General features: G+C 46.0%; 1 protein-coding gene across 4 annotated transcripts in view; it reads right to left on the bottom strand.

Annotated features, from left to right (window-relative positions):
- The window catches only part of DLG2 (discs large MAGUK scaffold protein 2), a 1,239,761-nt gene that overhangs the window by 587,471 nt on the left and 624,679 nt on the right, over positions 1 to 27,611 (bottom strand). For all 4 annotated transcript variants that reach the window (XM_088479798.1, XM_088479797.1, XM_088479799.1 and 1 more), the window contains 2 exons: positions 24,857 to 24,940; positions 18,932 to 18,982 (listed from right to left, as the gene is read on the bottom strand). In XM_088479798.1, coding sequence (XP_088335924.1) covers positions 18,932 to 18,982; positions 24,857 to 24,940 — 135 coding nt within the window. The remainder of the gene's footprint in view (positions 1 to 18,931; positions 18,983 to 24,856; positions 24,941 to 27,611) is intronic.

The raw sequence follows: 27,611 nt of genomic DNA, 5'->3' as shown, positions 1-27,611 counted from the left end.
TTCCAGCATATACAGGACCAGCGATCACAGTAACCCATTATATGCCTCATACATAGTGTATTGTGTGTCATAATTCCAGCATATACAGGACCAGTGATCACAGTAACCCATTATATGCCTCATACATAGTGTATTGTGTGTCATAATTCCAGCATACACAGGACCAGTGATCACAGTAACCCATTATATGCCTTATACATAGTGTATTGTGTGTCATAATTCCAGCATATACAGGACCAGTGATCACAGTAACCCATTATATGCCTCATACATAGTGTATTGTGTGTCATAATTCCAGCATATACAGGACCAGTGATCACAGTAACCCATTATATGCATCATACATAGTGTATTGTGTGTCATAATTCCAGCATATACAGGACCAGTGATCACAGTAACCCATTATATGTGTCATACATAGTGTATTGTGTGTCATAATTCCAGCATATACAGGACCAGTGATCACAGTAACCCATTATATGCCTCATACAGTGTATTGTGTGTCATCATTCCAGCATATACAGGACCAGCGATCACAGTAACCCATTATATGCCTCATACATAGTGTATTGTGTGTCATAATTCCAGCATATACAGGACCAGTGATCACAGTAACCCATTATATGCCTCATACAGTGTATTGTGTGTCATAATTCCAGCATATACAGGACCAGCTATCACAATAATCCATTAATGTGTCATACATAGTGTATTGTGTGTCATAATCCCAGCATATACAGAAAGCCATCAGATGCCGCAGTAGGTCCATCCTGCCTGAGCTAAATGTTTTTATTTCAGATGTGGGCACTATTCCAGAGCATGGGAGCAAGTCTGGGGGAGCAGCAGAAGAACCTGCACTTCCCTGGACATATATGTACATATTGGTCTCGTTATGCACAGGATAGTGTATTATATGGTATTAATAATTAAGCCTATTATGGTCTATAGCAGTGCATCCCTTATGGTGCATACACACGGGACGATCGTCAACAATAACGATATCGTTGAATGATCTCCCGGGTGTGCTGGATGATCGATATTGTTATCGTTCATATTGTGCTTTTTAAACGTACCGTGTGTACGCACCTTAACAGTGCATGTTTTCCAGATCAACTAGTTGGTGCATAAGTGTAATTACTGGCTGACACATGTTAAAAGATCCACAGGTGATACTAATAATTTCATTTGTAATACTGAGAAGCACATGCAGCACTAGTAACATTCTATTATATTACTCTTTCTATTGTGGTCATGGTGTCGGCTGGTGAGGGGGGTTTCCAGGCAACTAGAAATTCCCCGTGTTTGCCTATGCACAAGGCACCAAATGTCTGGTTACGGCTCTGACCAATCGTACCCAAACATAAAATAATGCCTAAAATATTCCAAATATAATTAATTAAAATAAAAACGAATTATACCCCTTTTACAAAGGAGCTAATACCTGGGTTATTGCAGCGTTAACCCGGGTAGCTCCTTGGCGTAAAAGGGGAGAGGATTGGACCGTCGGGTCGAGTTACCCGGCAATCCAACTCAGGTAACTTGCAGGGTTTAACATGGGAGTAACCCGTGAAACCCTGCAGTGTGAACGGAGCGCTCCGGGTCACGATGACCTGGAGCGCGCCGCATGCCGGCCGATGGGTGACGTAATCTCCAAGCTTCCACTTCAACGCCGGAAAAGCCGGGTCTATGCAGACCCAACTCCGGTGTGAGCGGCGCCGACTTGGGAATGTCCTTGGTTAGCGCCGGCTAAAATCCGGGTTTGATCCGGATTGGAACCCTGTTCCAACTCCGGGTCAGACCCGGAATTTAGGTGTAAAAGTGGTATAAGTTATAATATGTAACTGCTCAGTTCAGTATAATTTCCGGTTAGCAGACTGTGTCCTGGAACATGACATTCAGCTGTCAGTGCTCACTGCTGGGGCTCAGTGTAGACTCATGTGAAACGAGTACTATAAATTTTAAGCTCATTATCTGCTTTTCAAACCCTTGCTTTGATAATTAGTGTAAGCTGAAAGGACCATTGCAATAATTTATATTGTCCCAAGACGGAGATCAAACGTTTTACTCAGGGCAAGACAGCTTTTGCGTAAAGGGCGACATAAAGATTTTCTATCAGCCCTGAAAGCGCTTTGAGAATTTTTGACTTTCCAAGAAGAGTAAAAATTCTTGAACAAGTTTCCGTGACACCGACTTAACTTTTTGTGCTGTGACCCTACACGCCGGTAGTTTACGAACCGTAAAAAATGCAGACGCACAGCACATAATCTTTGCACAATGGCGCTCATTGGGCCACTGCGCATGTGTTGCCCACCACCCATCTCGGAAGTGCCTTCATGCATTGACATTGTCCAATCATTTTCAAGGTTCTAGTCTGTCATACACATATCATCCCTAAGGGCCTGGTTCAGCAAGATCGCAACTGCGGATAAGCAATCTGCCGATTGTTGTGCACTGCATATGCTTATACGACGCAGCGAGTGAACACTTCACTGCGATCGGGACTGCGATCGCAGTGGCTAAGCAGACCCATCGCAGAGTGATTGACAGGAAACAGCGTTTGTGGGTGGTGACCGGGGGGGTTGGTTGGGGAAACGCAGGCGTGCCAGTACGTTTTTGCACGCCGTTGCAAGGGCGTGCATAAATTAGCCACTGCAATGCCTTACGCAGCTCGAGGCCTCATAGCATGTGATGAAGTTAGCAATTCCTGAGTAAAGGGGCAGAGATGAGAGAAGGATAAAGGTCATACTTGCCTACCCTCCCGATTTGGTCGGGAGCCTCCCAAAAATCGGGTGCCGCTCCTGACCTCCCGGGAAGGCAGGCAAGTCTCCCGGCAGCTGCCGACCCTTCCTACCCCCCACTGCAATTACAAGTAGCTCCCCATCAGCGGGGGGCCTGTGACGCGATTCACGCAGAATCGCATCATTTTGGCCCCGCCCCCTGCTTCACACTGCCTGTAATATCGGCAGTGTGTAGCGGGGGCGGGGCCAAAATGATACAATCGTGTGGCTCCGCCCCCTGCTCCACCCACAATCTCTTGTAGTCTGGCCAGCCCCGCCCCCGTCTGCTGGCCACGCCCCCCCCCACTCAAGCCGATCTGGCTGCTCCCTCCCGGAAGGGGCAGCCAGATAGTCGGCAAGCATGGAAGGATAAAGGTAGAGTGGGACAGAGAGAGACAGATGGTGAAGGGCAATCAGAGATGAGCTTATATATTTAGATATAATAGAAATATATATATATTAGAGATATATTTTGTTTCCATCATTTTTCATACAGAACTTTACTTATTTGAATACTTAAATATTAAAAAGTACAATGCTTTATTCCAATAGATGAGATAACCAGAACGGTGGGACATACAAGTCAGTGACCACTTTACACTACATGGCCAAAAGTAAGTGGGTACCCGAACATCATATAAGAGAATTTTTTCTGACATTTGGAAAACCAGAACATTTATTTGGAACAAGAGAAAGAGGGTAATATTAAGCCCGGTGCGCAATACACTACTGTATAAGGAATATTGGGCCTGATTCAGACCCACTCGCGAGCGGCTGTCCGCTCGCAAGTGGGTCGATGGTCTGCACTGCGCATGCGCACGACGGATGGAGCTCCGTCGTGCGCATGCGCGAGACGCGATGAGCGAAGGACTTTCCTTCGCTCGTAGTGTCTGATCAAAGGGGGCGTGCTGTCGATGTTGATTGACAGCACGCCCCCTTTGGTGGGCGTGCCTCCCAGACGGAGGCGTTCCCAAGGGAACAGTTACCGTCAGAAGCCGGCCCCACTGACATCACTAGTGATGTCAGTGGGAGTGATTTTGGCTCTGATAGAGCCAAAATCACTCCTGGCCCTGCGGTTGAAAAACTCAACCGCAGGCTTCTGCTCGCAGTGGCGATGGTCGCGATGGTCAAGACCATCGCGACCATCATCCTGCACGCTCGTATATGCTGTGGGTGGTGACCCACAGCTATACGAGCGTCCAGGAGGACGCTCCATATTTATGGAGGTGGGCCCTGATTCAGAGCGAGCGCTCTGGTTAGAGCGTCCGGCTCTGAACCTGGGCCATTATCCCGTCAGTGGATCACAAAATTCTGTTTGTTTTATATATTGTATATCTTCCAGTTTTTTACAACACTGGTAGATTTTCTAGCTGCTTCTTTGCTGCGTAAAGGTTTGACTCTACTGGTTTCTGTTACTATCAGCCCTAATGTCTCCTTGAATACATAAAAACAGAAAAAAATGCATCATTTTGTGATAAAACTAGAAATACAATTTAAATACTTAATGATTTAATGATATATGGCCAACTGTATGGCCAGCTACACAGCTGGTTGTCAACCTGCTGAAATGATGAAGGGCCTACATTTATATGGGCCTGGAGCTGTAGTTCCATCCGCCCCACTGTGAATCTGGCCCTTGTATGTGCTGGAAAAACAGTGAGGGGTACTAGAAGGAGAAAGAGGGCCCTGCTCCAGAGATCTTACATCCTACAGTACAGTAAGCCTGGAGAACCTGTGTCTCTCCAGCTGTTGTGAAAATACAAGTCCCAGCATACCTTCCCACATATCAGCTGGTAAAGAATGCTGGGACTTGTAGTATCACAACAACTGGAACCAACGCGTTTCATCACTCACTGGACTTCATAACCCCTTGATGAAGACCAGTGAGTGACGAAACGCGTTGTATGCTGACTTGCCTATGGTGAACTTACCTTTATGAAATCAAGATCAGCATGTTTTTTTTTTGTTTTTTTTTACTCTGCTATTTATAACATCCTTTTTTTCTCATCTTTTCTATACTTGCTGTTTTTTATCTATATCAAATTGTAGATTTATTTCTATCTTTATGCGTTTTATGAAGTTAGTCTATGAAATGTTTTTAATAATAAATATATGTTTTTTAGTTTACCAGCTGCAGTTTTAGTATAATTTATTTTAAAGCACAGGCACTTAGCAGTGGCATCACAAGGGGGGTGCGGGCCGCACCTGGGTGTTACCCTCCGAAGGGTACCACCAGTGACAGGAGCTGGGTGCTGCACTGTAGCATTACGTGCAGCACTTGGCTCCTGACACAGCGAGAGCACTGCACACAGAGTAGTCCCCGGGGGCAGTCCGCACCTCCGTGACCCCCCCCCCCCCGAAGTGATTAAAACAGGGGTTTGGGCTGCAAGGCCACGCCCCCTAGCCCGCATACCATGTTGCACTCCAAATTTAGGAATGGTAAGTGCCATGGATTAGTGCTTTTTGTTTATTTGATTAATATATTTCAGTAATCATTTTGTGATCACATTTTCGAATGTACCCCTATTAACCTGTTTAATCTAGCTTGTCTCAGCTGGTTTCCTAGGTGCTTTGCAACAGGTGTGCTAGGTGACTGTCTCATGTTTAAAAGCAAAGTTGCTGTGAGCTTTAAACCAGATAGCATACCTTGAGTTTAATACTAATGTGATAGCTATTTCCATGTAATAATTCTGAGCTATAGAGGGGTATTCAATATGGGAGAGAAAAGTTCGTGCTGGACTTTTTGCTCCACATCGGAGATTTTCCTGGGATAAAGTATCGGGCGCGCGCCCGCTTTATCCCCGTATTCAATTTAAAAGCTACGAAAACGGGACCCGGTGAAGTAGGATAAGCAAAAAAAAACAAAATTTACCTGGAATAAATTGTAGGACGCCCCTAAAGCTGTAAAAACATGGGGATCACTATGGGTACCCCCGTTTTAGCCTGCAAATGAAAGTCGGGGTTTTAAATAGCCGCAGCAGGTGTTTTTTTCCCCGACATTGAAGAAGTGTTGCAGAAGAGCACTTAGGTTATTTTTTTCATTTTTTTAAGTGGTCCCATCAAATTTGGGGAACATGAAAATGGGTACTAGCATATTTTTAAGTCCCTAAAGTCTTTATTTAAAAATTCTGCAAATATGCACCTGCCGCTAATAACCTATTCTAGAAAACACCTGCCGCATACTTGCAGAATAGCCCTGAACTTATTTCCCTATTTTAAACACTTTTTTCCCATTTTTTTTTTCTCACCCCAAATTTTTTATAATTTTTTTGGGGTGTCCCTATTTTTTTTTCTTAAAACTTTTTTTGACACAGTTTATTTTAAAATGACATTCCCAGGGGTGCAGGCTATTTTTTTTAAGCCTGCACCCCTAAACCCCAATTCTGCACTTTTTTTCGCCACCTATTCAGTGGTGAAAAGTTATCCACGTTTTTTTTCAAAGACTTTTCGAACCTGCGAAAAGTCTTTGAAATTGAATACGGTGCAAAAGTCAAACCGGCGAAAATGACGTCATCCGAGCGAAAACCTCGCAGAAACTGCGTTTTCGCTCCATATTGAATACCCCTAATAGAGTAGGGACTTGTAGTAAAATGGGCTCCCGTGACGAGGGCAGCAAGCTTAAATGCATTGATCAATTCATGAACCAAAACCCCACTGTTTATTATTATTGTTCGTTATTATGGTGAGTGCAGAGCCCCTGTGATATATATATATATATATATATATATATATATAACCTGTGAAACTACAAGTCCCAGCAGGCTTTCATGCTTTACCAGCTGATTGGTGGGAGGGTATGCTGGGACCACAGGTTGGCCTGGCCTGTCGTAGGGGAACACAAGTGCAAGGAGACAGAAACAATTATAGTGCATAAAAGGAAACTGGTAGACCGGCCTATGGCGTAAATATCATCTGTATCTGGTTGCGGCAGTAATAAGAGAAATTGGTAATCGGAAAAGAACATTCAGCTTCACACTCCATCGCCTTAAAGATTAATTTTATAATTAAAGGCGTACGTGGATATCTAAACATGCCCAAATGGCAGTCACTAATAATTTTAATATCTCCTTTAGTATTCAGGGCATGACAGTCACACACTATAGAGAACCATAATTAGACTAGGAATATTTCCCTAGCCATAGATAGAAAAATCATAATGTTGCAAAGTCCATGAAATGTAATTTACTATATAAATGTATGTGGATAAAATGGAGGCAACCATTCTAAAAAGGTAATAACATGTTGTGGTTTATATTATTATTATTATTATTAGTATTATTATCCTTTATTTATTTGGTGCCACAAATGGTCCAAAGCACCTTACAAAGTACAGAAACAGTATAAACAAAGCAAGAAAAGAGTGACTTACAGTACAGAACATTGCAGGACATGGACGAGGTGTATAAACATTGCTGTATCAGCAGTCATAATATTCAAATAAGCAGCAGGGCGGCAGAACCCAAAGGTTAGGTACTGTTGTAGGCAGTAGGGAGTAGATGATGGTATAAGTGAGAGAGGAAAAGCACATGAGGGAAGAGGGCCCTGCTCGTGAGAGCTTACAATCTAAAGGAGAGGGGCAGACAAACAGGGGAGACACAGAGGGGAGAGACAAGGCAGAAGGAGCCTGTAGCAGCGGGTTAGGATGAGAGCTGGAAGGCTTTGATGAAGTAGTGGGTCTCGAGAGCCCGTTTGAATTTTTTTAGAGAGGTGGAGAGTCTGATAAGGAGGCAAAAGTGGGAGGAAGTAATCAGCTGGGAGGAGAGGTGTCATTTATGGATGGAGCAAAGTGGGCGGACAGGAGTATGAAGGGAGATGAGGTCAGCGATTTAAATAGGAAAGGATTGGGTGAGGGCTTTCTAAGTGTAAGAAATGTCAATTGAGTTCTGAAGGGGAAGGGGAGCCAGTGTAGGGCTTGCAAAAGCGGGGAGGCAGATGTAGTACGTTGGGAGAGATGAGCCGAGCAGCAGCATTGAGAGGTGGTCGTCAGGGAGGCCAGATAAGAGGAGGTTGCAGCAGTGATGTCTGGAGATGAGCAGTGAGTGGATGAGGGTCTTAGTTGCCTTCACGGTGAGAAAGGATCTAATCCTGGAATTAGTTTTGAGTTGGAAACGGCATTTATCAATGAGTTTTATCATTCACAATAAATAAATAAATGGTGCTCCAGCCAATCACTTCCCAACTGTCATTTTTCAAACAGATGACAGTTGGGTAGGTGATCAAAATTTGTTTAATACAACACCTCAGCGCATCAAAAGTAAAGCTGCCAACAGTGGAGACACTAGGGTACCTTAAACCCCTAAACAAAAATAAGTGACAATAGTAATAACATGTGTGACCACCGTGTGGCGCTAAACTAAGTCAATCAATACGAAAAATTTAAAATGAATAGGCTACTTTCCTATCCTGTTCTCTCTTGGGACGATGTACCAGGGAGTTCCCAATATGTAAAAAGAGAGATAAGCACAATAGTGTAATATTGAAAAGATCAGGTGAATTTATTAAAACACACAAACATATAAATCAATCTTAAAAAGGCTAAATAAAGCCAAACAAATGCCTATTGGGCATGGTATAATAATGTCTTTAAAAAGAGGGGCCCATAAGCCCTGCGTACCAGATCCAAGATGTATAACTGCGTTGTGGGTGCAATGCTGACCGTCCGGACCAAGTCAAGCAGTGACTAACCAACGATAACTGGTACTGGGGGATGACAGTTGGGAGCTGATTGGCTGGAGCACCATTATCCTATGCAACGAGTTTTATCACTCGTTGTGAATGATAAAACTTTGATAAATGAGGCTCTGTGAGAGGTACTGGACGTGTGCTTTGAAGGAGAGGGAGAGGAGTCAAGTATAACTCCAAGACAGCGCATTTGCGTGCTAGAGGAGTTGGGAGTGTGATAAAGAAATTGTGGGAGGTGAGGTTATTCAAGAGGGTGGGAAGATGATCAGCTCAATCTTGGATATGGTAACTTCAAGAAAGTCCTGGGACATCCAAGAGGAAATAGCTGAGAGTCAGTTGGAGATAAGAGTGAGGAGAGAGGGGGAAGGGTCAGGGAAGGAGAGGTAGGGGTATATTTACTAAAGTGAGAGTTTTTAGAAGTGGAGATGTTGCCCATAGCATCCCGGTGTCCTGCTGCTGTCAGTTAGCTGGTGGCCACCGGGGAGAGAGGAGGGGGTCCCGGACGGGCCCCACCTTCTCTTAAAACGCCCCTGCTACAGGGGCTTGCTGCATATGAGCACATTGCAGCCCCATAGATACTATCTCTGCTGCGGACCCTTTTTAATACATATGGCGGGCCATATGTGTTAAAGGTTTCGCAGCATTTTTGTGATTGATGCATCACGCTCTATGGGGTAAATTTACTAAGATGGGAGTTCTATTAAGAAGTGATGTTGCCCATAGCAACCAATCAGATTCCAGGTATTATCTTCTAGAAGGTGCTTGATAAATGAGAAGTACAATCTGATTGGTTGCTATGGGCAACATCACTTCTTAAATAGAACTCCCATCTTAGTAAATATACCCCTATGTGTCTGTCTCAGGGGAAATTTCGTGTCTCACATTTTCTTTGCTCTCCAGAAGTGAGTAGTTCTTATATACAGTAAGCAAGGAGGAGGTTACATTACGCTAAAGTGTTTGTAATGTGTTTGGATAGATTACAGCAAAAGACAACCATATTTATGGATGCCATTAGAGATGAGCTAATACTTTTAGTTATTTGTGCTATAATCTCGATGCCAAGTGCGTGGTCATAATTTCTGGTACTGGTACATCTGTCATAAATCTCCACATTCACCACAACCACAATCCCATTATAGAATGTCATGTAGTAATCTATCATGTAAATAAGACTTTTCACTGAACCTCTTTGAGCTCTGATATCAAAAGCTGTATCAGTCAGTTATTCAATATTCCTATTAAAGTTAGACGGTGCACTAAATGGTTCTGTTTTTAAGTGTTGGTTATAAAATATGAAGTATATCGGGTTTCCCAATTGGATATGGGATAGTTGCCATAGTGTACAAGGTCTGTCTAAAAAGTTTGGTGAATGGTCTGATATATCTGTATCATACTTACCTACATTGCTGGGCAGCTTTCCGGGAGCAGCAGGAGGGGACCTGCTGCTCTCCTCTTCGGGGGGCGGGGCCCAGATGATAGATGGCATTAGGCCCCGCCCCCTTTACAGGAAACCCCCGTGATTCGCGGGTCCGTGAGGAGGGGGCAGGGCTAAATGACGTGATTTGCCTAATTTAGCCCCGCCCCTTCCCGACGGACCCGATAATTTCAGGTAAAAATTCCCCATCCTGCCCACTTCACTAGGAAGTGGGCGGGATGCGGGAGATATGCCTACTCTTCCGGGATCGCGGGGGGTTACCCGAAAAATCGGGAGCCTCCCGCGATTCCCGGGAGAGTAGGCATGTATGATCTGTATGCAACGCTTGCAACAAGGTCGCTCATGCGCGCTGACATGCATGGACATGTCTGGACCTGCCCTCAGTCGGGGTGTGCCCGACGCTGCCACCGCACTGCCATTGCATTCATTTCAACAGAGTGTCCCAAGCAGTGTGCATGGAACAGCAATGGAGCAACGGCACAATATTAAGTTCTGCTGCAAATTGGGTAAACTGGCGACGGAGATGCACAAAATGTTGGTGAAAGTGTACGGTCAGGATGCTGTGAGTAGAGAATGTGTGTACGATTGGTTTGCACGCTTTCGCAGTGGCAAGGAATCAGTGGAAGACGAGACCCATTGCTCTATTGCTGTTCGATGCACACTGCTTGGGACACTCTGTTGAAATGAATGCAATGGCAGTGCGATGGCAGCCTCGGGCACACCCCGTCTGGGGGCAGGTCCAGACATGTCCATGCATGTCAGCGCGCATGAGCGACCTTGTTGCAAGCGTTGCATACAGATATATCAGACCATTCACCAAACTTTTTAGACAGACTTCGTATACTGACCATTGTCAAAAAAGAAAGTGCCCAAATTATAAAACAAGTGACAGTCCCTATCAGAGCCGTAACTAGGCTTTTTGGTGCCCTGTGCCAGAGAGAGCATTGGCACCCCCCCTACTAATTTTTTTAAATAGGGACAAAAGATAGTGCACCTGAAAAAGGACCGTGGCCTCATGGGGAAGGGCCAGGGAAGAAATAGGAGAGAAAAAGAGGAAGAATATTCCTACACGGGGCACTCATGGATATTGATATGAATATTCAGACAGGAATTATTACAGTAAATAGGAAATGATGATAAATTTAAAATATAACTTTTAATATAAAATCTAAAATATAGCTAGTGAAATATATTTACAAAAACCACACAAAATATAAAATGATATATACTATTAATCTCCAATTTCCAATGTTGTCACTATTCTCACCTCAATGGTGTATATATCATTCCACAGATGATATACGATAATATATATGCTGACCTCATAAAGGGTCCTCTATTCAGGCCAAATATTATAAACGTATGATACTAACATCATCTATTGGTTAGAATGACTGTGTAAATTAAACCCAATAGATATAAACTGGGAGTGGGTTGATTCAATATAGAATAGTGTTGTTTATAATTATTCCACCAGATCAATTGTAATGTCAATTGTAATGTAGATATATTCAGTAACACTATATATTGTTATTATATGTCGATCAAATGTGGTTACTGAACCACTCAATCCTTCAATCCAGTGGCAGAACTCCCGGAGACAATGGAGTCATTTGCCGCCGGGCGTCAGCCCTGAAGGGGGCACCTGGCTCCATTGTCCCCGGGAGCTGCATGGAGAAGGAGCACCTCCATTGGCGCAACTACGGAGGGTGCAAGGGGTTCCGTTGGAACCCTTGCACCCTCCATTTCCCGGGCACCCGCTGAGTGTGTTACCAGCGGGCGCCCGGCTCCTATCCTCCTGGCGGTAGCCGGAGGACGGAGCTCCCTCCGTCTTCCGGGTCCCGCAGTGTACTATGGGAGTGACGTCATAACATCACTCCCATAGTGCCGAGGAGCGGACGCCGGGGATGAACGGCAGAAGCACTGGAGCGGGGATAAAGGTAAGTGTTGTTTTTTGTGTGTGTGTGTGTGCACGCGGTGGGGGCCATCACTACTGGGGGCAACTACAGGGGCCTACTACTGGGGGCAACTACAGGGGCTCACTACTGGGGGCAACTACAGGGGCCTACTACTGGGGGCAACTACAGGGGCTCACTACTGGGGGCAACTACAGGGGCCTGCTACTGGGGCCTACTACTGGGGGCAACTACAGGGGCCTACTACTGGGGGCAACTACAGGGGCTCACTACTGGGGGCAACTGCTGGGGCTCACTACTGGGGGCAACTACAGGGGCCTGCTACTGGGTGCAACTACAGGGGCCTACTACTGGGGGCAACTACAGGGGCCTACTACTGGGGGCAACTACAGGGGCTCACTACTGGGGGCAACTACAGGGGCCTGCTACTGGGGGCAACTACAGGGGCTCACTACTGGGGGCAACTACAGGGGCCTGCTACTGGGGGCAACTACAGGGGCCTGCTACTGGGTGCAACTACAGGGGCCTACTACTGGGGGCAACTACAGGGGCCTACTACTGGGAGCAACGACAGGGGCTCACTACTGGGGGCAACTACAGAGGCCTGCTACTGGGGGCAACTACAGGGGCTCACTACTGGGGGCAACTACAGGGGCTCACTACTGGGGGTAACTACAGGGGCCTCACTACTGGGGGCAACTACAGGAGCAACTACAGGGTGCTCACTACTGGGGCCTCACTACTGGGGGCAACTACAGGGGCCTCACAACTGGGGGCAACTACAGGGGCCTCACTACTGGGGGCAACTACAAGGGGCCTCACTACTGGGGGCAACTACCGGGGGCTCACTACTGGATGTACTGCATAGGGGGACCATTACTGGGGAGCACTACATAGGCGGACCACTGCTCTGGGCATTATATAAAAGGAACTGCATAAGGGGGGCAGCGGCAGCTGGGGCTGGCATAGGTGCTGGGGGGTGGTACATTTTAGTTGGGGGGGGTGGGCACCAACATTTATCTTGCCTCCGGGCACCTGGGATGATTTACGCCACTGCTTCAATCCCATGCTATCGTCTAGGCTATTACTCCTCCCCATAAACAATTCCCCTATACAATTAATAGGGATTTCAATTGCGACACTATATAGCCATGATATGCAATTGATCATTCACTCATTGTAAACGTACTTAATTTAATATATTAATATCCTTGTAACATTACCAATGTAATTGACTCTGTGACTAAGCAACTAAGCGAAACGCGCGTCAGATGACACATGGCACACGCTGCTGCAATATACATTTTAATGTTTGTCTCTATGTTGATATGTTTGTCTGTGTATGGGTACCGACATAATTGGAGTTTGAGCGCTGGACAGAGGCATGCGGCACGCGGTACACGCTGCCACAATGCATAGGTCTCACTCCTTTTAAATGAGATTCTAACGCTGGGCTGAGCTGTATACATCAACCTCCCCCAATAGTTCTTTTGACCATCAACAACGCTGACTAGGATTACTATTAGGTTAATCTAGCGCTATGATACATGATTGCAACATTTGGCAACATTGTACAAGGGTGGTCAAGGGATTACAGAGTCAAGACACTATGGGCTCTATTTATTAACATTATTTTTACTAAAATAATGTGAAAAAGGGTGTTTTCACACCCTTTTCACATTATTTTAGTATCGCCTGTAGTTATTACAGGGCAATTGGAGTAGAATTAGTAAAATTCTACTCCAACCCCTAAGTATCACTTATTTTTAGTAAAGCAGATCGCATTTCCCATAACTGTAATGGGAAATGTGATCCGACCAGAGTTACTAAAAATAAATGTGAAAAAAATACCGGGGAAAGCCCTGTGATAATAACGCCACCTGGAGGTGGCGTTATCCAGGGTCTCCCCCGGTTACCGGCCTCCTGCCCTGCTCTAACGGGGAGAGCAGAGCCGGGAGTCGGTCCCTGTAATCAGCTGTGTGGTCTAAACAGACCGCAAGCTGATTACTGTAAAAAAAAAGAAAAAAAAAATAGTTAAAAAAAAATGTACTTATCTGACTCCAGGGACCGGTGATCGGGGCTCCGGTGATGACTCCCCTCCAGTCAACTGGTCTCCCACAGTGCACTGCTGCCCGGTCATCAGGTGATCGGAGGAATGGAAGACATCACCTGGAGCATGCAGGTAAGTGTAAGGGAGGGAGGGGGGGGGGTCGCGGGGGGTCTGCGATCGCGGGGGGCGGGGCTTAGCGCCGGGAGCGGGGCTTAGCGCCAGAGGGGGGGTAGCTGCGGCTAACGGTTGGCGCATGCGCGGGCACTTAATCACTGTATTTTTTGCGAAAATACCGTGATAAGGCTCCGAAGGGGATTAGCAGGGACAGAGCTTTATCGCAAGCTCTGTCCCTGCAAGGGATTTGTAGTAAATCCCTGTGATATTGCCTGAATTCGCAATGCGAATTCACTCGGTAATATCACACTACAATCCGCATTACCAATGCGGATTGTAGTAAATAGAGCCCAAGGGGTTGAATAAAATCGATATAGCCACATAAGCCTATCCATTTGGTCACATTAGTAATGTTACAAGGATATTAATATATTAAATTAAGTACGTTTACAATGAGTGAATGATCAATTACATATCATGGATATATAGTGTCGCAATTGAAATCCCTGTTAATTGTATAGGGGAATTGTTTATGGGGAGGAGTAATAGCCCAGACTATAGCATGGGATTGAAGGATTGAGTGGTTCAGTAACCACATTTGATTGACATATAATAACAATATATAGTGTTACTGAATATATCTACATTAGGATTGATATTACAATTGATCTGGTGGAATAATTATAAACACTATTCTATATTGAATCAACCCACTCCCAGTTTATATCTATTGGGTTTAATTTACACAGTCATTCTAACCAACAGATGATGTTAGTATCATACGTTTATAATATTTGGCCTGAATAGAGGACCCTTTATGAGGTCAGCATATATATTAACGTATATCATCTTTGGAATGATATATACACCATTGAGGTGAGAATAGTGACAACATTGGAAATTGGAGATTAATAGTATATTTCATTTTATATTTTGTGTGGTTTTTGTAAATATATTTCGCTAGCTATATATTAGATTTTATATTAAAAGTTATATTTTAAATTTATCATCATTTCCAATTTACTGTAATAATTACTGTCTGAATATTCATATCAATATCCATGAGTGCCCCGTGTAGGAATATTCTTCCTCTTTTTCTTGTTTGATTACATTTATTATTCCTGGGTGCACCTCCCCATTACCAAAATTGGAATTATATTTAAATATCAGGGAAGGATTAATTTGAATTGAGAATCTGTGCGGGTATTTTGTTTTGTTCTTAAGAGATAGGAGAGGCCAGGAGATGCAGGGGATAAAAGAAGAGGAAGCTACAAGTGAGAACCAGTGGCATAACTACTGCCCCCGCAGCCCCCGCGGTGGCTTGGAGGTGCCGGGTAGCTTGGGGGCGACGGGGGCAGTGGTTGCGCCACTGCAACTGTGAGCGCTGGCCTCTGAAGTGATCGGAGGCTAAGGAAGCCTCCGATCACTTCAGAGCCCAGCGTTCCCAGTAATGCAGTGCGCGGGTGACGTCATGATGTCACCCGCGACCTGGGGAACCTGCGCGGCCGCGTCTGCTGGATCTATTTAGATCCAGTCAGCGTGGCAGCAGGAAAGACAGCCCAGATGACAGCGCGCGGAGTCAGGTAAGTAGGGGGGGGAGGTTTGGGGAGGCCACAACTACAGGGGGCAACACTTGAGGGACACAACTACAGCAGGCACTACTAAAAGGGGACAATACAAATATATGGATCTGCGCTTCACAGTAGGCAGCTGCTGATGGCAAAAGGTAATCCCTAAAATTACCCCAAAAGAGATATATAAAACACAATGTAGTCACCAGAGCGCACAAAGAACAAGGACATAGAGTTGGAATGATAAATGCTGCCACTATATACTCATATACAATGTGACAAAAACTTCAACAAAAAGTGTGTAGTAAGAGTCTCTGTGGACTATCTCCGTAGTCACAATAGGAGGGTTGCTTCGTTATGTTCAGGATACTTTTTTCATGAAGGTCTCCTTAATCCCATGTCACTCACGTGCACATAAAAGAAAGGAAAAGAAAGGGACCAACGCGTTTCAACTATAATTTTAGTCTTTTTCAAGGTGTGGAAAAAGACTTGAAAAAGACTAAAATTATAGTTGAAACGCGTTGGTGTTCCAGTTCAAGGTCTGATCCAGGAAGTGAAGCTCTTTTCAAAGACACTGCAGATCGTTTTGGGACCCCCTGTTCCTGTTCCTCAGGAAGGACCCCTATAGCGCTTTTGGTGTACTTTGTCTACACCCCCACTTTCCGGTATGCCTTGATTTTTATCAAAATACGGTGGATTTTATATGTCTTGTATTTACATGTCTTACTTTAATAAATGGTAATACACCAGGAAGGTCCCTTTCTTTTCCTTTCTTTTATGTGCACGTGAGTGACATGGGATTAAGGAGACCTTCATGAAAAAAGTATCCTGAACATAACGAAGCATGCCTCCTATTGTGACTACGGAGATAGTCCACAGAGACTCTTACTACACACTTTTTGTTGAAGTTTTTGTCACATTGTATATGAGTATATAGTGGCAGCATTTATCATTCTAACTCTATGTCCTTGTTCTTTGTGCGCTCTGGTGACTACATTGTGTTTTATACTACTAAAAGGGGCACAACTACAGGGGCACAACTACAGAGGGCACCACTAAAAGGGGCACAACTACAGAGGGCACTACTAAAAGGGGCAAAACTACAGGGGGCACTACTAGGAGGGGCACAACTACAGGGGCCACTACTAAAAGGGGCACAACTACAGAGGGAACTACTAAAAGGGGCTCATCTACAGGGGGCACTATTAGGAGGGGCACATCTACAGGGGACACTACTAAAAGGGGCACAACTACAGGGGGCACTATTAGAAGGGGCACAACTACAGGGGGCACTACTTGAAGGGGCACAACTACAGGGGGCACTACATATGGGCACAACTACAGGGGGCACTACTTTAATGGGCAAAATTACAGAGGGCCCTGCATAATGGGCACTACTACAGGGGGCATTGCATAAGGGGCACTATTACAGGGGGCATTGCATATGGGGCACTACTACAGGGGGCCCTGCATAATGGGCACTACTACAGGGAGCATTGCATAAGGGGCACTATTACAGGGGGCATTGCATGGGGGGCACTAGTATAGGGGGCATTGCATTTTGGGGCACAACTACAGGGGGCACTGTATAAGGGGCACTAACTTGATACACACAGTTTACAGGTTATAAACTATGTTCCCAATAATCTGGTTCTACACGGACATAAAAACTGTGCAACCTGTCTTGAGCTGAGGTGACAGACTGGCAGGAGCAGAGAGGAGGGTTGGTGAAGTAGATCTGTCAGGGTGGGATTGTAATGGGCATTACTGTTTGGCATAATGTGTATTTGGCATTACTGTGTGCACAATTTGCTATTAGGGGCATTACTGTGTGGGATAATGTGTAAGGGGCATTACTATGTGACATAATGTGTTGTATGTGGCATTACTGTGTGGCATAATGTGTTGTATGTGGCATTACAGTGTGGCATAATGTGAAATAGGGGCATTACAGCGTGGCATAAATTTGCTATAAGGGCATTACTGTATGTCATTATGTGTTATACGTAGCATTATTGTGTGGCATGTGTAATGGGCATTGCTGTGTGGCATAATGTGTTGTAAGGGGCATTCCGGTGTGGCACACTGTGTTATAAGTTGCATTACTTAGTGTGTCATAATGTGTAAGGCACGTCATTGTCGTCTTTGGGTGTGTTTGATCTTTGGGGGGGGGGGGGGGCGTCTGAAACATTTTTGGCATGGGGGAGCAAAATTTATAGTTACGCCACTGGTGAGAATGGTAATAAACAGGAACATTGACAGGCCCAAACAGCGCCCCCTGCCCTGCGATGCCCTGTGCCATGGCATCACACTACCCTAGTTACGGCCCCTGGTCCCTATTATTCAGCCTGACAAAGATTCGTATAAAGCCCAGTTACTGGTTGAAGACAATGGTGATGGCGAAACAAGTCCAATGCAATTGATGAGTCTATATAAGGGACCAAGAGCCTGATTCCGCATCGATCGCTAGAGCAACTACGACTGCAGATCGTGCGATTTGTTTGCCATCCCGCATGCGTATAAGCCGCACTGCACGTGCGCTGAGATCGCACTGCGATTACGGACACACAGAGCAAGCCGTCGCAGAGTGAGTGACAGACTGTGAGCGTTTGGGGGTGGTGACGGGGGAGTGGTTGGAAAAACGCAGGCGTGTCTGTCCATTTGAACGCCGTTGCTTGGCCGTGGATAAATTAGCCACCGCCATTGCCTACGCAGCTTGAGAGCGCACTACGTGCAAAGAGACATGCAGTTGGATAGAACCTGCTGCACTTGTGCATGACTGGCCGATGTTGGTCGATGGTACCGATGTTTATGCAGGTGACGTCGTACGCATGTGAGAAGGCAGCAGTGGGCGTCATTATGCCGGCTGTGCTTTGGCAGGCATTATCATATTTTCGCAGCTGCGTTCCCTGCAAAATTGCACCTGCGATGGCATTAGCTTTTGCTGCTGAATCAGGCCCCAAGTCAAGTGATCGATTTTCAATGGCAGAGGAATTCAGTAATGGAATTTAACAGCAAATGACACCTTTATCAGTGTACAGTACAGGAACGGGGGCAGACACGGAATAGCTTTCAAAACAGGAACAAATATGCACTATTTCCAGGGCAGCAGAAAAATAGGGGCCGGGTACTTGGGGGGCGTCACCACCGCAGATGGCGCTGCTATAGATTCTGATGTTCAGCTCATCCTATCACCTATAGTCTATAACATTTAGCAAACAATCAGCAAATATATGACTGGTTAATGTTTTTAGTGTTTATTTGCACCTTTAAGCAATAAAAAAAATAAAAAAAAATAACCCTAAGTACTAAAAATAATAATAATAAGTACTGTATATTTCATAACCATAAGACAAAAACAACAAAACACTAAATATGCGACTTACCCGCTCCAATGTAATTTCTTCAAATTCATATTCAATTTCTGACCCATTGATCTGGAAAGAAAACAATAATAAAACTGTTTATCTCGGCGTACATTATCCTCTCCAGTCTAACAATGATCGCGGTACAATCTAATCATGAGACGCTTCTCTGGACTTTAAGTGTAAGTAAATAGAACTAATGTGGAATTTTGACTGGAAATTATGCTTGGCATACAGTATCTCAGGGCCCATAACGTCTACTGGGCACATTACTTACCATTCTACTACTGCTGGGCATACTAATGGTTATTTATCATGAATTATTGTTGGGCAATGATGAAGCTTGTATGCTTAAGGGGCCTATTCATCAAGGTAAATGGGTCTTTTATACATGTGGAAACAGTAGATTCTGCATGGTGTAAACGTTCAGCATTGCTGTCCCGGAGTCTCACATCATCCATTCATCAAGTTTCGAAAACTGAGAGCTTCCAGGGCTTGATTGCAGGAAGCAGAGTCCTGTTCCTTCTTATGGAAAGGAGATCCAGGGGTATATTTCCTAAAGTGCAGATTTACAGAAGTGGAGATGTTGCCCATAGCAGCCAAAGAGATTCTACTTATCATTTATCTAGCACCTTCTAGAAGATAATGGTAGAATCTGATTGGTTGCTATGGGCAACATCTCCACTTCTAAAAATCCCCACTTCCTTCCATAGGAAGAAACTGGACTCTGCTTCCTGTAAAAAAAGCCCTGAGAGCTCTCAGTAAATAGACCCCTGGGAGAACAGATCACTCCATCTCCTCCAGCTATGCCGTGTGGCTGATAGGGATTGCAGGACAATAATAATAATAATAATAATAGTGTAAAGGTCACTTCTTATATACAGAACATAGAGGACAGATGGTAACAGAGGATGGGGCACCGCTTGTTATTGTACATGTGGCACAGCTGGAAGCAATAGCACCATAGAACAAAGATGTGTATATATAAGGTGTTGAACGTGTGTGTAATATTGGTGATGGCAATAGCAGAGTAATAGTACTGTACACCAGTGCATCCCCCAAAGTCACGGACAAGCCCAGTACATAACCAGTGGGGTTAGGCAGTAATCATGTCACAGTACAGCCGTACTCACAGTTATACACATACAGACTCATGGAGCGGAGCTTGTGCGGAGCATAGAGGTCACAGCCGGTGACTGTACAGTATGTGGGTAGCAGTGCTTGTATGAAAGGTGCCAGCGGGCATCTAATGCAGGATATCGCAGAGCTATATGGACATGTCTGTGTCTCACTATGGCACTCATTCCCAGTGACAAGATGGTGTCGGGTATGTGCAGAAGACCGAACGTCAGCCATCTTGGTTCGGGAATGATGCCTCCTTAAAGGAGCATTATGGAGCCTGAGCAGTATCTCAGCATAAGGAGCACTGAGAGGAGCACCTGTATCCTCCTCTCATTAATTTTCATTACTTCAATATGTCCTCCCATCAGTGGCGTAACTAGGGTATTTGGAGCCGAGGGCAAATGTTAAAATGGAACCCCTCCCCCTCCCGTATGTGCACGACGAAGCAAAAAAAATGGCCGTGGTCACAAGCGGCATGATCACTTAACAATGGGGCGTGTCAACAGGACACATATAGCCCTTTTTCGTCACTCTTAACTCCTTTCCATATGCACCTTAACCCCTGTAGTGCCCCTTAAACAGTCCGCCCTATGCAGTGCCCCTAGTACTGGTCCCTCTTATGCAGGCCCACAGTAGTGCCCCTTGTACAGTACCCCCAGTATCCAATGTCCCCAGTAGTGGTCCCCCTTACGCAGGCCCCCAGTTGTGCCCCTTATACAGTGTCCCCAGTACTAATCCCCTTTATGCAGCACCCCAGTAGTGGTCCCCACTATCCAGTGGCCCTTGTAGTGGTCCTCCCTATGTAGTGCCCCCAGTGCAGTGTCCCTTTTGCCTCCATTAGTAAGCCCCTTATATAGTGCCCCCAGTAGTAGACCCCCCTTATGCAGTGCCCCTTATATAGTGCCTCCAGTAGTAGACCCCCCCTTATGCAATGCACTTTATATAGTGCCCCCAGTAATAGCAAAAAAATAAAATAAAAATAAAACTTACCTGCATCCACGCTCCTGCCACCGCGACGTCTGCATGTCAGCCCTCCAGGGCTGGCGCGCTCTGCATTATGGGAGAGATGTCATGACATCTCTCCCATTACCCACTGCAGGAGCCGGCTCTTGCAGTGGGCGCTGCAGCAGCCAATGAGAGTCTATCTGGCTCTCATTGGCTGCTGATTAACACACACATCTCCGCCAGCGCTGGCGGCGATGTGTGCGTTATGCACAGCATGAGCCCGCCTGCCGCCCTCCTCCTGGCGCTATTGGGCAAGCGCTCAGGGGGAGGGAAGGGGCTCGGCTGTGCAACACAGGACCGGCGCTGGAAAGCCTAGTGCCGGTCCTGTGTAAATGTGTAGCGCTGACCGCACACACTGTGGCCGGCACTACACTGGGTAACTAGGGCGGGCCGATACCGTGGCCGGCTGCGCGCCCCCCCCAAACCCCCCCCCCCCCCATGCCACCGGTTCCATGGCGCCCAAGGCACATGTCCCGCTCGCCCTGCCCTAGTTACGCCACTGCCTCCCACCATGCATTACATTATTAGAGACTGTGGGGTTTATGTAACTATCAAGCCATGAAAAGCTTGGAGAAGTGAACCAGTGGAGAAGTTGCCCATAGCAACCAAACCGCTTTGAAGTAGCATTGATCAAGTACAGTCTATAAAATAATAGGTAGGAGCTGATTGGTTGCTATAGGCAACTTCTCCACTGGTCCACTTCTCCACCCTTTTCATAGCTTGATACCTAGACCCCACAGTCCAGTCTTAGGAGCTGATACTGACTTATCATAGCACAATCTTCATGAATCGCATACTCATGCGCACTGACAAGCGAGGCCATTGGAGCGCCTAGCGTGATAGCAATGCAATCAAATATACCGGTCACTCCGCAGCGTCCGATGCGATGGCGTGGGACGTGAGCAGGCTGTCTTATGCAAATCGTTATTACAGTGTGAACAATTATGTATCTGCACCGTATAACAAAAGCAAAGCCGTTTCCATGACCGTGAAACTCTGACTAATTAAAGGTGACTCTAAAGTAATTACATATAAATTAAAATATAAACAATGGCGAAGTCGGCTGAATTTATGTGGCATCTGCTGCTGGATGCATGTCTTTTGAATATGAATAATGGGATTAATTGTTACATAGAGGTATTCAGTACAAGATATACTGTATGTCATTAGGTGCAGGAGCTAGAATAAGATTGGGCTGAAAATCTGTAACCTGTATACCAGGATTCCAGGGGTGCAACTATAAGCAAAGGGGTCACATGGTACCCACATGCCTTCAGCATTAAGGGTCTGGTTCTCACCAGAACCCTTCTGCCTCTGGGTCCATGATTCTGTATCTGCATGGGGCCATGGGCTGCTATGTCTATTGCAGCCGCCATGATATATTTTTGACCAGTGTCGGACTGGGGCAAGGAGGGCCCACCGGGGGAATGCAGTGGTAGGGGCCCATGCTTAAGAGGTGTGGCCAGCCTCCACAGAGGTTTGGCCAACCAGTAGAGGGTGCATGGTCTGGGTCCCTTTATAAATATATATAGTAAATAATGATAGTGCATGCATGATAATGTACCAGATTAATAACTCCAATGCATTGTAGTGAATACACCATAATCCTGAGTAGTATAATGTTACATATGCACAGTCTGGAACAGACCCCTAAAACAGAGGGTGGGCCCTCAGGCAGTGGGGCCCACCGGGGATTTCCCCTGTTCCCCTGTGGGCCAGTCCAGGTTTCTGACCCTGACATTTTTATGGAGGCGTGGCCAAGTATGTTTGGGCATGGCAATGCCCTTTGTAAATACCAGGGCCCTCAATGCTTACTGCAGCGGCTGAGCACAGATGGTGGGGCCTGACTGAGCCTTCCGGGAAACGCCCGCCTGGGTCATTTGTACCCTCCCCGCTCCTGGATATATTGTCACGCCCTTATTGGCTACTCCGCAATCTAAACTTTCTGCATTCTGACAGAACTTGGGGAAAGAACAGTTTTGCACGGTAATAAAAGAAAGAACATTAATTCCTAATGCCCTATTACATCTCCGAGTCATTCAGCTGTAAATGGGGTATGCAGCCATTTACATTTACAATGCTCATTAACTTAATTTGAAATCTAATTGGTGACTGTAGCTAATCTCGCTGACGGCCTGTTTGTAGTTCTTACAATGTTTGAGCAAGTAAAAGTAAAGTTCTGGGCAGAAGATTCACTTATTTTCTGTCTCCGATGGGAGAGAGAGCAAACACCCATTAGCGGTGCTAGAATCACAGCCAGGTTATCAATTATTCAGGGCTCATACTGAAACCATGTTATTGGCAGATTGCATTCAATGTAAAACTAATAGCCAGTCAACTACTGTAAACAAGAACATTTCCAGTATGTTGGCTGCAATCCACGATCAATTAACAAAATAAAGTCCTGCAGTCAGTGTCGGTCTGGGGCATAAGGGGAGAAACCAGGGGACTGCAGTGGTAGGGTGATTGTCCGGTGAAATCCCAACGCTGTCACTTTTAAAAGGCTAGCCCAGCACTGGCAGAGTGTAATGGTGGTGGTAAAGGGTACCAAGGCATGCCCTCCATACTCCTGGCACCGCTGGGTGTTTGTGACATTGGATTTGTCAGTGCAGTCACCGATGGCAGCCTCTCTTATTCCCTCTTATGCTGGAACTTTACTGTTCAGCCTATAAACATAATGTGAGCAAAAAGCACGTAACTGTGTACAGTATCTGGAACAAACCATGTTGCACTGAAAGGGGAGCAAATCCATTTATTATTTTAAATGCCAGGCAAATACTGTCCACTTTTACATGTAGCTCCTAAATGCTGGACAGCTTTATTCTTACGCTGCAATTTAGATATGAGTTTGGACACACCTGTCCCACATCTAATTCTCTCTGCACATCTTACTTCTGCCCCACCTGCAGTGCAGCATGGCTTTACCCAGGTGAAAATGTATTTACTGTTGTGCTTTGCTCCCAAATTAGAATCAGCCCCTTTGTCTGGCTGCCAGACACAGATACAGCCAGTCTGCTACACAGAAACAGGCTCACAGCTCTCATCATGTGATCGGGGGGAAGGTGGGGAAGATGTCACAGTGCAGAGTACAGAGAGCTCAGAGGGGCATTCCAAAGCCTCTCTGATCACTACAGTATATCATGTTCCATGTGATTTTAGTGTTGCTATTGTAACCAATGACATTAAACAGAATTATAAATCATTAATAGCAGGTTGAAGAAAAAAAGGTAAATGCATAGTTGCCGACTTTATGGCTGTCCTCTCCGGGAGGGCGCAACCATGTCGGCACAGCAGGGGCGTGCGGGGAGCGTGGCACAGCAAAGGGGGTGGTGCGGTAGCGTGATGGCGTGATTGTTTCATTATGGCCCTGCCCCCTGCTTTACAATGCCGATCTTACTGGCATTGTAAATCGGGGGGCGTGGCCACAATGAAGCCATACAGAGCAAAATGCGTTACAGCCCGCCCTGACTGCCCACTTTACTTGTTAAATGGGCGGCACAAGGCGGACACCACGGTACACACTGCAGCCTCTGGGAGACTAGCTAAAAATGAGGATTTTTTTAAATCCTGAAAGTTACCCATACTTGCCTGCTTTCCTGTAACAACCGACAGGCTCCCAAATCTTGGGTGCTCCTCCCGGCCTCTCTGGGAGAGTAGGAAAGTATAAATAAATGTCAGGATTAAAATAAAACACCTAATTTTTTACATGGATTGATGCTTTCATTTTTATAAATAGACATATTTGATAAGTATGCTTAACCAGTTATGTTTTTGTTAGCATATATGAAAACATAATTTGTATTAATTCACATATCTTACCGTGTTTTCATGGAATGGAGTATAGCTGACATAAGGGATAGTATCCAAGGTATCTGTGTTCACAATTATTGGTGCAGGGCTGGCCTGAAAAGAAACATAAGAAAATTAAGTTGTTTATATTTCTCAGTATTTACCGGGCAGAGGGCGCTGATTCATCATGGATGGCTATTGCTATCGCAGCTCCATAATCCTGAAAGAGCATGCACAGGTCTGCTGTGTAAATATGCTAATGGATGCAATCGCAATGCCGCCACACTGCCAGCATAGAGACACCCACTGCCTCCCCCTACTGCTATCACACATCCGTAATACTTTACAAACCTTCATAAACATCGGTAACATCGAGTACCATCAGTCCCTCAGGCAGAGTGACAGCAGCCCTGACCTCACTTAGAAATTGCTAGCCTCTTTGCACGCAGCAAGTACACAAACTGAGTATGCTATCGCAATGGCTAATTTATGTGCGCCCATGCAACAGCGTTCAAATGGATTGGCACGTCTGCGTTTCTTCGACCACTCCCCGTCACCAGCCCCAATCGCTCACTACCTGTCAATCACTCTGCGATGGCTCTTCGTGGTCTCCGGGATCGCAGTGCGATCGCAGTGGTGACTTTGAGCATGCTCACTGCGATGCATACGCAGTACGCAACAATCGGCCGTCTGCATGCGCTTTCGCAATAGCGACCCATGATGAATCAGGCACTGAGTATACATAAATCAGCAACACATTTTTGTTTTACTCTTATCTCTAATCCATGGTCGATAAAAGTCTGTGCATAAATTACACAGGATGGGATACATGATACATCGCACTCGCCATGCGATGCATTCCGTCGGTCATCGCATGAATGCCGGCGTTGGTGACGCCGGCATGCATGACGATCCCTGCAAAGGACCCCGCTCTGTCGGTAAGAGCAGCCCTTTGCGGTGGGGGAACTTCCGGGTCTATGCGCAGAAGGAGGTGGGTGCAGCGGGGGTGCTGGGAGGGATCCGATTGGATCCCTCTATGAGCACTCAGCAGAGAGAAACCCATAGGCTTCCATGGGTAACGCCTTCAGGAAGATGGCGTTGCCCACAGCAACCAAGCCCCAGAGTGCATCGCATAGTATAGCATAGCATTCCGGGGCTTAGTACATATTAGAAATGCCACCAAACCCACATTTTCAGGGACTGACCGCATTGCTGCATCCTGCCCACAGAGTTGAATATATATATTTATTTATTTATTTAAAATCCAAAAGAAGGGACACTCACCACATTCACCATTCCCCAAAAAAACAATGTAATAGCCAACGATTAGGACACTTTCCAATATCCGCATCCAGACAATCATATCACAGTGGTATCTTGGTACAGGCATTCACGGCAATAATAACTTTCAAATAGACATACTTATCAATTCCATCGACGTTTCGGTTCCATAGCGAACCATTAGAAAGACATTACATATACATCTAATTGTTACACCAGCCAAGAAAAAAGTGAATTGGATTTTTGGACTGGGGAACATGGTGAGCGCCCCTTCTTTTCGATTTTATGAAGTGCACACAGTACTGGATAGCTGTGTGATTTGGGAAGCACCCCTACAATATACATACATTGAACATGAGTGCAACTTCTATCGGACACATATATATACATTTATATCAATATATATTTGCAAACAAATCAATGACGTACTTGCTGTACAGTGGACATTCTTCCCTGATACATTGTGAACATAGTGGATTGCTAACTACAGAACACTTTCCACAATAGAATTCCCTTTCTGAATGTAAAGAAAGGTGGTCTGAAAAAGCGCTGGCGCACTGACTTATAGCTGCCGAGGTGTAACGTTATTGGAGTCCACTACTACCAACAAGTAAAATACACAGAGCCGGCCCTAGGCATAGACAAACTAAGCAACGCCTAGGGCAGGGATGGGGAACCTTTTTTCTGCCGAGGGCCATTTTGATATATATAACATTATTCACAGGCTTGGTGCAGGCCACGCCCCCTCTCCGTATGATGTCACTAGGGGCGGGGCCACAATCACCAGTGATTACAGCAATGCCTGGAGTATCCTGAGGATGCTCGGGGAGCTGTAAGGGCAGCGGTGTGGCCATCTGAAGCATCCTAAGGACTCTCTAGGCAGCACAGCTGCACTGCTGCATAGATTCTGGCTGGAGGATCACATTCTGGGCACCCTGTTAGCCAGATGAGGCTAGCAGAAAAACGCTAAGAGGTCCAGTCCAAATGATTCCGAGGGCCTTATACAGCCCCAGGGCCTGAGGTTCCCCATCCCTGGCCTAGGGGAATCCAAGTTCCCCTAGGGCTGGCAGAGGTTTAAGGCAGGCATGGCGCGGGTACTTGCTGCCTGCAGTGTCTCTGGCAGCTGCTACGGCCGCTGCGGAGTGTCCACGATCGGAGCTCAGCAGCAAACAGTGAGTGGGCAGAGGCAGAACAGCCGGTGGTGGTTTGCGGGGTGGAGCGCCTGGACGGTGGCTAGTGGTTAGCGTTGGGGCAGCATGCACTTGGACGCGGCCTGCCAGCCTGAGCTGGAGAAAGCGGGTCTACCGCCCGCGTCTTGCTGTACCTCGAGTGGAGCGGCTCTGCAGGCTGCGATCAGGTACAGTAAGTCTGGAACTGGGTGAGGGCCGGGGTGCTGTAATGATCACTGCTGGGAGAGGGGTACTATGCTGCAATAGGGGTGCTGTGGTCAGTGCTGTGCTAGGAGAGGGGTGCTGTGATCTGTGCTAGGAGAGGGGTGCTGTGA

Source organism: Taudactylus pleione, unplaced genomic scaffold (genome assembly GCF_031769625.1).
Source record: "Taudactylus pleione unplaced genomic scaffold, aTauple2 ptg000245l, whole genome shotgun sequence".
In the NCBI taxonomy this organism is placed as follows: domain Eukaryota; kingdom Metazoa; phylum Chordata; class Amphibia; order Anura; family Myobatrachidae; genus Taudactylus; species Taudactylus pleione.
Note: the sequence above shows the minus strand (reverse complement) of the source record. Positions and strands in the feature narration are given on the sequence as shown.